Source organism: Lepidochelys kempii, chromosome 8, assembly GCF_965140285.1.
Source record: "Lepidochelys kempii isolate rLepKem1 chromosome 8, rLepKem1.hap1, whole genome shotgun sequence".
NCBI lineage: Eukaryota > Metazoa > Chordata > Testudines > Cheloniidae > Lepidochelys > Lepidochelys kempii.
In genome coordinates this window covers 9,049,564-9,065,305 of record NC_136387.1, presented here as the reverse complement: position 1 = coordinate 9,065,305, position 15,742 = coordinate 9,049,564, and the positions used below count along the sequence as shown (strand labels likewise).

The 15,742-nt window shown below is 42.8% G+C and overlaps 1 protein-coding gene across 11 annotated transcripts in view; it reads right to left on the bottom strand.

The window, feature by feature from the left end:
* The window catches only part of RASGEF1C (RasGEF domain family member 1C), a 116,547-nt gene continuing 100,805 nt past the window's right edge, over positions 1 to 15,742 (bottom strand). For 6 of the 11 annotated variants that reach the window (XM_078853986.1, XM_073355428.2, XM_073355426.2 and 3 more), the window contains 4 exons: positions 8,685 to 8,780; positions 5,164 to 5,287; positions 3,094 to 3,166; positions 2 to 2,623 (listed from right to left, as the gene is read on the bottom strand). In XM_078853986.1, coding sequence (XP_078710112.1) covers positions 2,599 to 2,623; positions 3,094 to 3,166; positions 5,164 to 5,287; positions 8,685 to 8,780 — 318 coding nt within the window. In that variant the 3' untranslated portion in view covers positions 2 to 2,598. Of the gene's footprint in view, positions 2,624 to 3,093; positions 3,167 to 5,163; positions 5,288 to 6,034; positions 8,781 to 15,742 lie in introns of those variants that run through there. The other 5 variants (XM_078853984.1, XM_078853983.1, XM_078853985.1 and 2 more) reach the window with 4 other exon arrangements.

Genomic DNA, 15,742 nt, shown 5'->3' with positions numbered 1-15,742 from the left:
CTGTAGCTCACGAAAGCTTATGCTCAAATAAATTGGTTAGTCTCTAAGGTGCCACAAGTACTCCTTTTCTTTTTGCGAATACAGACTAACACGGCTGTTACTCTGAAACCTGTCACTTTAAAAAGCAGATCGAGCAATGCTGCAGTTCCAGACAATAAAAGGAGACCTTTAGCACAATGAAGTCATAATATGCCTGCTATAAAGATATATACAGTAAGGAAAATGACCACTCAGAGAGTACACATAAGCCTTAGAATTGTTATGAATAGGTCTATGAATACTGCCCTGGATTTGATTGGAATTTAACAGGTTTCTAATGTCATCGTTTTGGAACTGGTTCCATTTCAGTAGCTGTCATTTCTAAATTTTGACTTGTAAAATACGCCTATTGACTATTTTTACACTCACATACAAAAAACCTATTAACAGCATCAAAATAACACTGGTTCCCAGGCTGAAATGATTCTGCATCCACCCTGCAATTAGCCGCTTTGGGCAAAAGCTTGAGTAAACAGAGGAACTCTACAGCAAACTCAATCTCTGACAGACAAAAAGGAAAGGGAGAACCATGGTCCCACCACTGAGAATGCCCTGCCTCTAGCTCTACGTATTTAGATCCAGGAACTATTAGAAAAGTAGCCCAGCCGACCTCAAACCTCATGACAGAGCACAGGAGAGTGGTGGTCTCTCAGGTGGCCATAACCAATATCCTACAGGCCTTTAATTGATCAAAATCAACGCCCTGAATTGCACCCCAGAAGCCAATGTAGCATTGTGGGAATAAGTGCAATATATACCCTATGGATAACAATTCAAACAGGCAGTTGCACCCTATACCAGATGAAGCTTCTGAGTGCCTTCAAGGGGAGGCCAACAAGGGAGGACCTTGCAACACACTCAGGTACAGGTTACTATAGCGAGGACAGCAGTGGGAAGTGATGGCTATAACCTTTCTGGCTAAAGCCATACACAGACCCAGCCAACTTTCTCATGAGCCTTGTTTGTTTGTTTTTTAACCCCAACAGCAGTTCTGATAAGTTATGCACATGATTCTTCGCTCTTTACTGGGGGAAGTTACCATTGACTTCAATGTAGAACTGAACGCGTTATGCTGGTCAGAAAAACAGACTGGGACAGCTAAAATGCCAACACTAAGCCTGTAATTAAAGGAGGAGGAGTTCAGTAGCACGTGGCATTTTTTATTTCCGTTATGCTTTTGCGTGGTTCTTTTTTCGAACCTGACCCCTGCCTATCTTTATGTCCTTATGCTCACAAACAGTACTGTGGGACTGCTCATGGAAGTGAAACAAGTGAAGTCCTCTAGTTTGCTTTGCTCTAGTTTTAGAGTTCTGGTTTGCACCTGGTCTAAGCCCAATTCATTTGCAGTCATTTCATGTTTATATTACAATAGCACCTTGGTTTCTGCAAACACAAAGGCAGATGCGGTCCCCGCTCCGAAAAGCAAACATCTCCAGGGAAAGGAAGTGGTGAGCACAGTCCAGCACATAAAAAGTCAGAGTAAAAATGGGGCGTTGCTAAGTCTTTACTCTAGTGCATTGGCACACAGAGGGAAACCTCTTCATCTCTCAAATGCACTGCTGAGTCCAAAAATCTAGGCTGCTCTTCCTCCCCTGCCCCGCTCCGCTCCCTGTGTCCTAATATCGTGTTGCACTGGAACCAAAGCTAAAGTGAGGAGACAGAACAAACCCAATGAGTTTCCTCACACAATCACCTTCTATCACCTGCCAATAAGGTAAGGCGCCTTAAAAACACCGCTCTCAGCATCAACAGAATTAAGGAATAGTTTAAACAGAGGTAAGTAGGACTTGGAGCCATTTGCTTCCCACAGCTTTCAGTGTAAGCAGGACATCTGTATTTTGTCTCATCTTTAGTTCACGCCCCAGAGAAGTCTGCCAAGATTCACAGTAAGAAAGGCAAGAACAATTGGAGAAAGAAGAAATAACTAATTTTCACAGTTCAAATCATTCTATGTAAAAATTCATGGGGTTTGCATGACTTTTCATGCAGATGTGGTTTACGTGAGTTTTTATCCATGGGCAGCTTATCTCCGCTGAAGTCAGTGCATTGTTCAACAAGGCAGGAGGCTGCTGACGTAAAATAAAATCCTTCTTTCCTTCCTTAGCAATTAACCAGATTGCTGTTGCATTTGACAAAATTTGATTTTACTATACTCAGAAAGGATTTAGGGCGCTGCTGTTTGAAGCACCTGCTTCTGAAATGTGCACACTGCATCTTTAGTTTTCCATTGACGACCATTCTCTGTTGCAGCACCATGACTCTCCGTGCTCTTGTTTTGTTTCCTTCTGAGACAAGGTTACAGTGATACTGACATAATTTGTGGCCATCCCAAAACTATCTGTTGTCCTTCCTCTCTTGAGTAATTAGAAAAGCATAACTGTGCATATGGTAAGTCAATTCTGTTAATTTCAATGGATGAATCCAGTTCATCACATTAAGCAGTCCAAAAATAAAAAGGAAGAAAAATAAAAACTAAATCCCAAATAGGCATCTTTGGAATCAGTAGTGCAAAATATTTTTGCTGATTTTTTTCTTGTCGTACTGCAATAATCTGAGTCTTCAAGTCTTTCCTAAAATAGTAGACCTGCAAATATGAAACATTACAATAATGAAGATGAAACAAAGAAGCATGCATAATTAGTGCTTTTTGGTTTTGGCTCATTCAGAATTATCGGTGAGGCTTTATTTTCATTTACACTAAAGCCTGTTTACATTAGTCCAGCAGTATGAAGGAGCCTTAAGGTGGATATAAATGACACTCTGGCAGTGTTTTATAGCCACTCCCAGGCACCTTTACACAGCCAGAGAAGTCTAAACAAGACGTGGGCCCTTTTTATTTACAATGTATAATTTATATTAGGACTATTATTTTATCAGTCCAGTTACAGCTTTGCAGACTAGGGCCTTAAGCTGAGAACACCTTCAGCACAATCAACAAGACACATATTTGATGCCAATCCAATTAAGAAATTTTCAAACTTCAGTCAAGTTTAATTCTTGACTATCAATGTAGTGCATGTATTGTAATTATGGTTTTATAAAATGAACTCCTACCTCAAGGATTTCCATCTCTCTTTTTCAATCTGGTTCTCCGGGCTTTCACTTTCATAGGAAGCCAGATACAAACCTAATAAAAAATTGTTATTCAAATATCATCAGGAACCCCAAATCCCTTTGCTTCCTCAAACTACAGTCATTCACTGTGAGTTTTGCTGGTACACGTTATCTTCCTCATCTATTGTCACTACTGTATCACACAATAAGCAGAATGTTTTTAAAAATCAAGAGCGGTTAAGTGCCTAACTCTCACTGAAAGCCCTGGGTGCCAAAATCCCATTTGCGCCTTTGAAAAAGCGGCCCCAGTGCTTTATCAAAAAGTAAAAAATCAAAGGACTGACAGCTGAAGAGACAAGACCCCAGTCTCCTATATTAAATTAAATTCACATAATTTAACACTGAATTTAATTCCTCCCCCACCCGCCATTTTCATCTGCAACCTCTTCAGATTCCTTAAGAGACGGCATGTTAAACCAATAGCACACTAGGTAAGAATGAACGTACAGCAGCCAGAGCGAGAAAACGCAACACAGAAATGACACCCTCATGACATATATAATCGTATAAACTGGTCTACGTTTACAGACCTTTTTTGAAGATCCCTAAACTACAGGATGCGTTATATAGTGCAAAAATAAGGGTACGCATTAAAGATCCCATCTGTGTGAGCTGGTAGTGTGTTACCATCTAGCTTGCTTTATGGACTTTTATAAGTAGGTCATAATTTGCATTCATGGACACTTTTGCATTCCACTGTTTAGTTATGCTTTATTCTGTAATGCCACAGTCACCTTTGTCTTTTATTCTGTGATATAATTCAATGAATGTTTTAATATTCAAGAGTTAGCCCACTATTACTCTGTACTGTGGCATGGAGAGCTTATTTGTTTTACTTGACCAGTCAGCGCTCTCTCTCTTTTATTCATGGTGGGTCTTTCTGCTCCCCACTTTACCTTTGGCAGTCAGGGAGGCCAGCTGTAGCCTGGCTTCTACTGAGGGCATCTCATGAAGCCGGCATGAATATGACCCTTTATGTGGGGGAGAGGGTCTGCAAGCAATTAGGGAGTTGAGGTCACCATGCAGCCTGAAAACAGCCCTTCTGAGATATCTACAACCACCGACACATAGTACCCTAAGCAGCACCTGAAGCCCCCATTCCCCCTCCTTGCCATACATATTGCTTTAATCACTTTAATTATTCCTTTTTGGCAGTCATTCCTCATGGGATTGGAGCTTAATTTTCCTAGCTGTATTTTGACTTCTGATGTGGCCTATGAAGTAACAACTGACTGGTGTGATTAACTTGGATGGTTGTAGAAAACTGCCCATAGAATCAAAAGAAAAAATAAACCCAAATGCAGCCTAGCTTATGGGAATGTAGCTGCTGTCACTTGATATGTCTGACATGATGTAACAGGATGAGAATGAAATAATTCCATATGAAATGAAGCAGTGTGACAACCTAGATTCCAAAATGGAAAGGGTAAGAGAGGAGACGGGGAAGAGAGATGGGACAGGGACTAATTTCGGAAAATGAATTTGGTCATATTTTAAAGTACTTACTATGGAAGATTTGTCTTAAAATACTTAAAAAACAAAATAAAGTGTATCCTCATTCGAGCAAGGGATGTGAGTTGGACTCCCACAGCCTGGGGCTCTGGAGATCTTCTGATTGGAGAGCTGAAATTGTTGATTGGTAGGGAAAGGTAGCCCTGACCTCAGTCCCAGAAGTGCTTTTGGCTAGAGGATGATTGACATTCATGATAGTTCCTGATGTGACTGCTCAGCCTCATTCCTTGGCTGAGAAGCAGTACCATCCCGGTGACTTACTACAGGTGGAGACGTGGTGGAAAAATGGTACAACAATGACTTAATGGGCCAGAATGTCATTTTCACAGTAGCACGCTGGATAGAGTGGTGAGGAGCAAGTTAAGAGGCTAGAAAGAAGCAGCTTGTAGTCAAAGTGAGAGATCACCAGAGCACAGATAAGGGTTTTATCAGTGGTGATGGAGAGACAGTCACATTTATATTATTTTGAATGGTTAAAAATATATATGGATTTCTTACCATCTTCAGTAAAGATGGGAGCTGTATGCAAGTAGTGGATGATGTTATGGTCTTGTTCAAATGGGCATTCCACTTGCTTCCATGTTATAAACTCGCCTACTTGTTTAGCCAGTTCCAGGAATTTCTGCAAATATGATAAAGTCCATTTAGCACAAGAACATCATATTGCCGAAAGGATCACAACTGGGCAGAGGCTGCAGATTTCCTAATGCAAACTGCACGGATATGCATTTGCAAAGGAACCCCATGAAATTCAGAAGGGAGCATTTTCTGAATAAGACTGCTCCTTGGTTTCCATACTGTGCTGAAAGGGGAAGAAGCAGGGCTGGGGTACCCTATATTCCATCTTCACATGAAATCCTGCTCTACTCTCAAGTAGAAATTACGGTTTCCATACATAGGGTTTGCTCCAGAATGGATGGCATAAAACTCAGTGCCATTCTGGGATGAGTCCCAAGTTTATTACATCTCAGAAATTTAGAATACTGCTTTGTACAAAATGCTTTACAGGAATATATCATATAAGGCTTCATGCAATATATGATAGAAACGACAAATGCATTAGATCAAAAATGGCGTGTGTAAATCGATGTAAATTAGACCTCCCAGACTATCACAGGCACCCTTTCCAATCCTTACACTTGTTCTACCGAGGCACAAGGATGCCCACGGTGTTCTGAGTTAAGCTGCATCTACATTGCAAGCTAGGAGCATAATTCCCCTGCTTGCATTCACCTCCTTGCAGATGCTCGATGAGAGCTAGCGTAGCTGCGAAGGCATGGCCTAGCTGTGCCAAGTACAAACACTTCTGAAAACGGTGGGTATGTACTCAGCACAGCTTAGCCACGCTTCCACGGCTATGCTACTCTTTATACTTGTGCTAGCTCTCACAAGCTACTGTATGTGTTTGCGAGCAGGGGATCACATCACTAGCTTGCAGCGAAGGTAGAGCCCGACTGTAAGAGGTCATCTAACTTACAACACCTTAAGCACCACTCACAAGCAACAGGCTTGGCTCACTGTGTGGTGAAAGCTTTCTGCCACAATGCCTCTAAGGGAGGCAGAAACTTAGAGTAGCAAGCAAAAGAGAAAAGATGTTTTCAGATGAGATTCAGAAAGCACCTGAGAGCTGATGGAGCAAATGTTCTTCTTATTTATACAAGGGCAATTGTACAGAAGCTGCTTCGTCTCTGCATTTTCACAGAAGTTCAAGAATACAGCAGGGGTGATGCGTAACTCGATATTAAAAAGTGGAATGCATGTACATTGCATTCAGCATCCTGTCACATTAGTGCAACACCACTCTCTAGTGTATGGACTCAGAATTACTCAATTATTTATATGCAGTCTAGTTGTAGCTGTGTTGGTCCCATGACATAGAGAGACAAGGTGGGTGAGGTAATATCTTTTACTGGACCAACTTCTGTTGGTGGGAAATACAAGCTGTCAAGCCAAACAGAGCGCTTCTCCAAGTCTGGGAAAGGAACTCAGTGTTATAGTAAAAATGGACTGTCCAGAGACACTGGATTTATGACAGGTTTCAGAGTAGAATTTATGGCTCACTACAACTAACCCCCTCTTCTTGTTTTATGACTGTAGAGGAGTTATGGGCTATTCTAGCTTAAATGGTCCCTTACAATATGTGCTAACTACTTATGCTGAACAATCTGGTCCACCTTGTATTTAGCTGTGATGCTGGGAGTTCCTTATTACCTCACCCTGTCTCTCAAGTTAACTATTTGTGACTATTACCATCTAGTGTCTGGCCTACGGAGAGGACACATGTCTCTCTACTGTGTATAATGGTGGTTAATGCAAATTCTCCTTTTCTGTAATCAGTAAAGGCTTCCAAGCAGAAGATCATGAGTTTTAATTCCCAGGCCAAATGTGTGAGATTTACCTGATGAACATGGTGACTGTACAGATGAGGCCTTATATAGTTGTATTCTTATATTTACATAATGTTTGCCATTGGTTGACAGGGTATGCCACCTCCCAAGCACCCCCTTGCGGCCCGAGGTTGCGTTGTAGGCCCCTGCCTCAGCTTCCCCCTCTTCAGAGGGCTTCTTAAATACACTCCACACAGGCTTTTTGTGGCAAAGCCACCCCTCCTTGGGTCTGGGTTTATTAACATAAAATAATCTCAGAATAAAACTTCAAATCCCAAGTTAAAGTCCAACAAAAGTCCACACACACAAGTTTACTCCTGGGGAGATTTTCTGCACTGGTGTGGGGGCGCAGAATTCATATGACCCGCATTTTTCTGTGCCCCCATGCAGAAGAATGAAAAAAAAAAAATCTGCCGGGGGACATGCGTCTCTTCCCTGATAGCCTGGGCAGCACGTCAGTTCCAGCATGCCTGGAGCAGCCTCAGAGACGGGGGTGGGGCGTGCCTGCGTGGTCATCGTCGGGGTGGGGGAGGGCTGAGTATACGTGTGTGCCAACAAGCGAGCGAGCGAGAGAGAGAGACTCTCCCTCCCCTGACTACCGCAGCTCATTGGCGTGTAAGGGTAGGCCTTTTTATTATGCAAGAGGCAGGCTAGAGGTACACATAAAATTTCTCTTCCGACTCCCAGGCCTTCCTACCAGGGGTAGGGTTGCCGATTTTGGTTGGATGTATTCTTGGAGGTTTTATCACGATATAATCTTTAATTAAGGATTCATCTTTAATTCCTGAAGACTCCAGGACAATTCTAGAGGGTTGGCAACCTGAATCAGGAGCTTCTCCTGCTTTGGCAGGCGACTCCCAGGCCCTACCTGGCTGGAGTCTTCTCCTTCTTACACCCTTGGAGTCTGTTCTCCCTGGCTCTCAGCCTTCTTCAGCCCTCCAGCTCTGGCTTCCAAGTCCAAACCCTGCCCCCTGGTCCAGGGTGTCCTGCGGGAGATTCCTGCTCATAGCAGGTCTTGTGCACTCTTGGCCCCAGCTTCCTCTGGTTTTCTCTTCTTAAACACCCATTGATCCCTGCCCAGGTGTGCCTACTTCATAACTAATGGCGTCTCGCCCCTGGCCTCTATCTCTTAAATGGGCAAGCCACCCTGTTAAAAAGCCTGCTTTGGCAAACCTCCCTATTTTCTTAACCTACAAAATGAGAAAACGCTACTGTCCTTGTACACAAAAGTATCAGGCACTGTACGCTGACTTGCTTATCTATGGATACATGGTAAATATATTTCTCCTTTGTCTTTGAAAAATTCCCCTTTCCTTCCAGACTGTTTGTATAATCATTGATGCTGCTGAAACTGTATTTATGCCAGCTAACCCACAGGACTCAAGTTAGGATCTGCCACTCATTCGGCATTAGAAACTCCTTGCTTTTTTGGATCTCTGAATGGAATGTTTTTCTCTCTATATATGAATTCTTTTTAAGGAAATCCTGGGATTGGTTTGCCCTTCAAGGAGGATCACACAAGGTCATTCCTTTTGTAGGATCTAGTCTTTGTCGGACTGCACTGAAACGTGTGCAAATGGTCTCAGATAGTGCTATCAGGATGGAATAGATAAAGACATTTTCAGATCTTACTTCAAAGTTGACGTGCCCATTCGGAAGGCGATTAGCACATCCTTCATTCAAAAAGTAAATGTCTTTGATCAATAGGCTGAAGAAAGGGATCACAATCTGTGAAGGGAATGACAACGATTATCTTTGTGGCTCCGTATTTTCACTACAGGAAAGAAAAGTTCAGTCAGAAGGGAAAAAAAAAGATTAACTTCCCAATGTACTCTTCTATTATAAAGCAATACAATGACAGACAAGCACCAGGGAAGGAGGGTACAAAGGTATTTTCAACGATCTGGGGGATGGCTGCACCACTGAAATGAACATTCTATGGGCACTATGGGCAAAAAATGAAGCAATAATTACAACTGCGCTCCAATTCCTTCTTCATATTTCAGTGGCATCACTTTCCTGAGCAAAGATAAGACTCTTTTGTCTACAGAGTTGTTTTATAAGCCATTGGATTCACCAACAACAATTTAAAGATAGCCAAGATCCAAAGAATACAATGAGGATGGAGAACCCTTGCTACAGACACAGTTAGGTGAATGCTAGCAATCACACCAAAATAAACAAGCATGGAATAATGAAATCTTGTGACTCAGGGTGTGTCTCTGCATGGATTTACTCTCCTGAATAATTCCATGTGCGGACACTCTTATTTCAGAGTAAGAGTGCCACGTTCTTGTGTAGATAAACCCAAAAGGGGCCAAAACTCTAATCTGAATAGCAGAAGTTCTAATGACTCAGATGAAACAGAGTGATTGACACTGAACCTTTGGCAAAATGCTTTGCCACTAATGGCAAAAGGCCAGGTCTTCAGACGGCCTAGATCAGTATTACTCCATTGACTTACAATGGAGTAATGTGGATTTACACTGGCTGAGGATGTGATCCACAACCAGCAAAATTATGGCTTCCACTTTACTTCTCCTGATTGGAGAAAAGTAGTGTTTTGACCAGGGGTTCTCAACCAGGGGTACGTGTACCCCTGGGGCTACCCAGAGGTCCTCCAGAGGGTACATCAACTCATCTAGATATTTGCTTAGTTTTACAACAGGCTACATAAAAAGCACTAGCGAAGTCAGTACAAACTAAATTTTCATACCAATGACTTTATACTGCTCTATATACTATACACTGAAATGTAAGTACAATATTTATATTCTGTGGTAAAAATGAGAAAGCAAGCAATTTTTCAGTAATACTGTGCTGTGACACATTTGTATTTTTATGTCTGGATTTGTAATAAGTAGTTTTCAGGTGAGTTGAAACTTGGGTGTACACAAGAAAAATCAAACTCCTGAAAGGGGCACAGTAGTCTGGAAAGGTTCAGAGCCACTGGTTGAGTCCATAATCTGCCAGCATCACAAAACGTCATGGACCCTGGGTGCAACACTAATTCATCCCAAGATGCTGGTATGAAAAGCTATAGACTAAAAGGCAAAAGGACCAGTCTGGCACCAATTTTATCAAGGCCACGTGAAAAAAGGAGGCAGTGAAGAGATCTGGAGAAAGAAAGGTGTTTATTTTATTTCTGGTTTGGTGGAAATGAAGATGAAAAGTCAGAGACACTCCTGCGAAGGCTCAGTAAGGGCTATCCTTTGGAATACTGAAATTAAACGCTTGGTACATCAAGAAATGTCAGTAGTAATCAGAAAGACCTAATCAAAGAGGCCTCTGAGCACTCAAAACAAGCACTGGGGATCATCTGGGGCAAACTGGAAGACACACTCAGATCCAAAGCCTTCCCTCTAACCAATATGATGCACTATCATCTAGCTTTATTTTGTATAGAAGGGGCCTAATTCCTCCTTTAGTGTAAATCTTCTGAACGCAATGGAGTTAGGTTAGAGAAGAATCTGGCATTACAAATTCTAAAGTTGGATCTAGGAATAGGGTCCTGGTATGAAGCTTTGAGCATCCTGGTATGGTTATAGACTGCAGTGGGCCTATCTCAAGGTGGTATAAGGAGCTCTCATGACACAAGGGCCAAACCCAAATGCTGAGAGCTATGGGGCAGACCAGCTAGTGACCAAGCATCTTTTCAGCAAGGACACCAGAACCAGAGATCAAGTTTGTGTCTTCACTCTTGTTGTGTGGGCAGATCATACTAGGGAAAGGCCACTCAGAGGGCTTGGTCCAGTGAGTCAGTACTAAACTAGCGAGCATGTCTTTGTAGCTGCCACATCTGCCATTTAAGTAGCTGAGTATGGGCTCGATCACTGTGAATGGACATAAGAACGCGCCATGTGGGTTTCAATATCCAAGTGGATCTACTGGCCACTTAGTAAATGAGCTGAACTATCTCTTAAGTGAAAGTACAATAGCTTTGAGGAAATGCAAGGCTATGGGAATTGATGACAATGAAGGAACCATTTAGTTAAGTAGTAAAGGTTATTCAGTCTCATGCTGAACAGCAGCTGAAGTGGTATCTGAAGTGGAACTAAGGTAGAATGTCACCAGTGATTTTCCAGTCTACAGCCTTCACAATGCACCAATAGGGAGTGCAAGCACTTGATAGATACTAAAAAGGAAATGTAAGCAAGGACTCCCAAAACCAGAATGCTGCTCTTGTTATAAAAACAGAAACCACTTTCTGGTCTAACTGAGGTATTGCATCGAGTGAGCTGCTGAAGGGATGCCTTCCTGTGAGTTTCTTTCTGTGAAGGTTATTGAGGATTTCTTGAATGTAAATGTAGTGCTCCCAAAGGAAGGTCAGACTGGTTTCCCTGGAGACTCCAGTCCTATATCGATTCATAGAATGGATACAGTACGGGAAAGGGCGCACTGAAAACTCCAACACATTGGGCCTGATCCTACGAAGTGCCAACAAATGGCGAGTTGACGCTGCTTTTAGGATTGGTCCCATGCCTGGCCAACGAACCTGAAGACTTCCCTACAGGGAGCAGCCCTGATGGAAAGAGACTTATTCAGTCTAGGGCCAGGCTGCTGAGGCTACCACGTAATGACAGTTGTGGCAGTCTTTTTGTGATCTGGAAACGCGTCCACTAGAAATTGAAGTGAGTCACTTAGATCACCATCTGGAAGTGACTGAGATCACTAGTTCTCTTCACATAGGATTTTAATGGTTGCTCAAAGACCAAAAAACCCCAATAAATGTCCCCAATAAGAGTATATCACGCTGTGTGTTTTAGTTTCAGAATCTCTGTAGTGAAAGCAAATACACTAGAGAGTTATATTTGTAAGGCGGGCTATTATCCAGCCACTTAACTAGCACAGAACTTGGGCTACAGCCAGAAATTCACATTTCATTCCCTTTTGATTCCCCCCAAACCTTCCAATCCACCCACACGCCCACAGAGAGACAGACACACACAATTGCTTCCTTCAGAAGGAACCAAGTTAAGGAAATCAGACAAGCACTTCCCCGTGGTATCAGATAGCAACAATGTACACAGCCTTACGCTGTACGGAGTCCAACATTTCAAAGCAATTTAGACAAACATCATTAACGCAAAATGGTGATTCCCTGTGGAATGACTTAACTGTGGGGATGACACAGGTCAGCTGACTGCATACATTAAGCAGAGTTAATTTCCCACAAACATGCTCCTTAGAACTCTGCCCAGAATACAAACCCTTTATTGCAACGTGATCTGTCACTCTGCCCTGTGGGAGGCTTATGTCTATTAACTCTGAAATTAACCACTGTATCATGTCACAGCTTGAAGGGCTGCATTAGCATACTTTTATTTAAAGCCTACTCATTCCTAAGCAAATACAAAATACTCTAAATAAACCATTTACGCAGGGAGAAGATAGCTGGGTCAATGTAACAAGACTCTGGGCTAACTTCCAGGTTGAGCCTCCATGAGTACGCTGAGAGGATGGAAGCAACAGGGTGCAGGAAGCACCTTTCCCTCACTACACACATACAAGAGCCAGGCAGAATGCTGACACGAGAACTCCCTGAAAGCAAGGTAAGGGGCAATGTCACCACGCCAGATGGTGCTAGCACCAAAGGGCCCTAGTTAGCTGGGCTGGAGGCTGGGCAGCGTCCATGCCCGGGCAGTAGAGTGCCTCCCCCAACCGTGGCCAAGCTGCATCCCAGCTCACTCCAAGGAGGCCATTGGGTCCTCTAGCTTCACTTCTGTCTAGCTGCCAAGAAGCAGAAAGCTCAGCAAACTGAGACGGTCTTAGCTTCTGACACACATGGAGGAGACGAGAGAAGAAAAATACAGTGCTTAAAAAAAGAAAAAGCATGGCACCAATGGTGTTTGGGGAGTTGCACGTTCGGTTCTTGGCCCCGCCACAAGCTTCCAGTGCGACCTTGGGCAAGTCACTTAGTCTTTGTGTGCCTCCATTCCCCACCTTAAAATGAGGATAATAGCATTGCCCTGCCTCCCTGGAGTGTTGTGAGGAGAAATACATTAAAGGCTGTGAGGTGCTCAGATACTCTGGTTCAGGGGGCCAGAGACATACCTAAAACAGACTGAACAGCCAAAGATATTCCATACACCTAGGTATCGTCAGAGGGAGACACCAGAGAGCCATCTTGTGCACTGATCGCAAAGCAGGAACAAGCAAAAATGCCAGAAAATTGGAAACCACTCCAAACAAGGCAGAATCCATGGTAGCCTACCCCAGCAGGCAGTTGGTCACTATCCTTTTCACAGTGGTTTTATTTATCTTTGGCACACACCACACAGAGAGAACAATGACCTGGAAAAATAGTAAGCACAGCCCAGATCCTGCCTCATCTTGAAAACTTGTGCCTCTGTGTTACAAGGGTGCAGGAGGCAGCCACACTCATACCGTAGCTGGGCAGTGTTCCTATCTACCATTCCCTAGCAAGCTAGCTGGACCACTGGCTAACATGAGATATGGTCTGAATGTGCCCTGGACCTTCTGCTCAGCTGCTATTGCTGCTTCCACACGGCAGGTTTGCAAGGATAGGATTTTGCCAAACATTTGCAAAGCTGAAACAGAAAAAAATTAGCAGCCAGGCCTGTCAATAGCAGCTGCTGCCCCACGTCACGGTCTCTGTGGCCCATTTCTGCTTTTTGCTAGCTCTCTTTTGGAATGCACGGCACATCAAGTGTGCACTCGAACATGAGCAGCCCATGTGCCTGCTTAGACATCCCGAGTATCTGCAAGGCAAATCAGGCATGCAATTAAGGTTCTAAGTTATTCATCTCAAATGCTCAGCTCTGAAAATCTACCCTCTGATTTAGTGTCAACCTTTCATTCAACACTTAACATTCAGCAAAGAATAAGGCTATAAAATAAATCCCAAACTCAACAGATCACGTAAGCTGAAGTCCAGATTGTAGGGATTTTATTATTTGTTCAACCATTTCCAGAATGAATGTTTTTTTAGACAACTAATCCAACGCAAAGGTGTCTAGGTAGGGCCACATCCTGGACAAGGCAATGAGACCATTTGTATAAAGAAGGCAAATAAGATGCAGTGGATAATGTAGGAATCGGTGACAATAAAAAGGAGAAAAGAGGATTATTGATGATTGGCTTGTATATGGACTCAGCTCATCCTGTCCAACCCCAGGTGACGTGGTCAGAGCAGACATCTCTCTTCTCTTTGAATCCCTCCACTGGCTTCTCCTCCAGTGCATCAATCTCTGTTGCTTTGCCTTTAAGACCCTTCACCAGTGAGCCCCACATTGTCTATCAGACCTACTAACATATCGAACTGTCAACTCCCCATCCTCTCTCTCCCAGTGATGCCACTCTCTTGTCCACTTGTCCCTCAGGCTCCTCTGTGCTTTCTCCCATGCCATCCACTATTCATCGGACAAACTGCCCATCAAAATTCATAAACCTTTCCTTTTTAAACCCTCCTCAAAACCTCCCTCTGCCCTGATGCCTGGACCTATTTATCTAGGAACACTTTGGCTATTGACATTGTTTATCTAGTGCCCTCCAGAACGTATCACTTTTTGCCCACCGCTCCCGAACAGAGGGTCTATACACAGCCTGTAGCAGTAAACATAGTTATTCTGCAAGTGATTGGGAAAAAAACATTACCAACAAAGTCCAATTTGAAAACAAATAGGTTTCTGTGGTTGCAAGAGGTGAGCTTTGCTAAAAAGACTGACAGAAAACCCTATAACACTTTCCATGGGCTGCGATCACATTCTGTTGTCATTGGATAAAATTCAACAAAATACCTTGACCAGGTAGCTCGCGTATAACAAGCAATGAAATTAGGAAGATCTGGGGTCTGAATTATGTGCTGTGCCGTATCTGGGATTTTAATGTATCCAGCAATGATAAGCCACTGAGCTTTAGGCCTGAACACTTTCTTAAGCTAATATGTTATGTACACAAAGGACATAGAAGGTGGGTTTTTTCCTCAAATAAAATAGATTCCTATCAATCTACTAACCTACTGGCCCTTGGTCTTAACTAGGCATAGATAGGAATGTGCCAGAGAACTTCCACAGGAATTAAGGTAAAGTAATAAAGCAGCAGGCTTGAATATATATGACTGTCACCAGAGGAATAGATTGCATAAGGATCTCAAAATGTCAGGTTCTAGATGAAGCATGTGAGAGCTTGTTCAAGGAATTTCTCTACTCTTCATTAATATCCAATTCATCAGCTCATCCCGCAGCCGGGTATTGCTTTTCGGAACAACTCTGCATATTTCCCTTACAACAATGGCAGCCTGTGGACCAGATTCTGACCTCATTTTAGGGTAAATCTTGTGCAACTCCATTGGCTTCAGTGCAGTTACATCAGAGTTGCACAGATGTGACATCAGAATCTAGCCCAGCTCCTCTAGCAATGAATATTCAATTTCACATTATGCTTGTGATTGCAGCATCTGCTTCGCTGCACGCAGAGTGTTTCTCTATTTATAACAATGTGCTATCATAACATTTAAAAAAAACTTTTAACAAAATAAAAATTAGAGTGAATGGGGAAAAAACAAAGAAAATCAGAAGAAATACAACGGAGCTCATAACACTCATAACAGATATAAACATATCTGAAAAGAGATGATAGAAGAAAATAATTCTGAAATCACAACACACTCATAATTAATTATCTTCAAGTTTCATTCACTCACAAACAAGGAATGTGTTATTCAAATG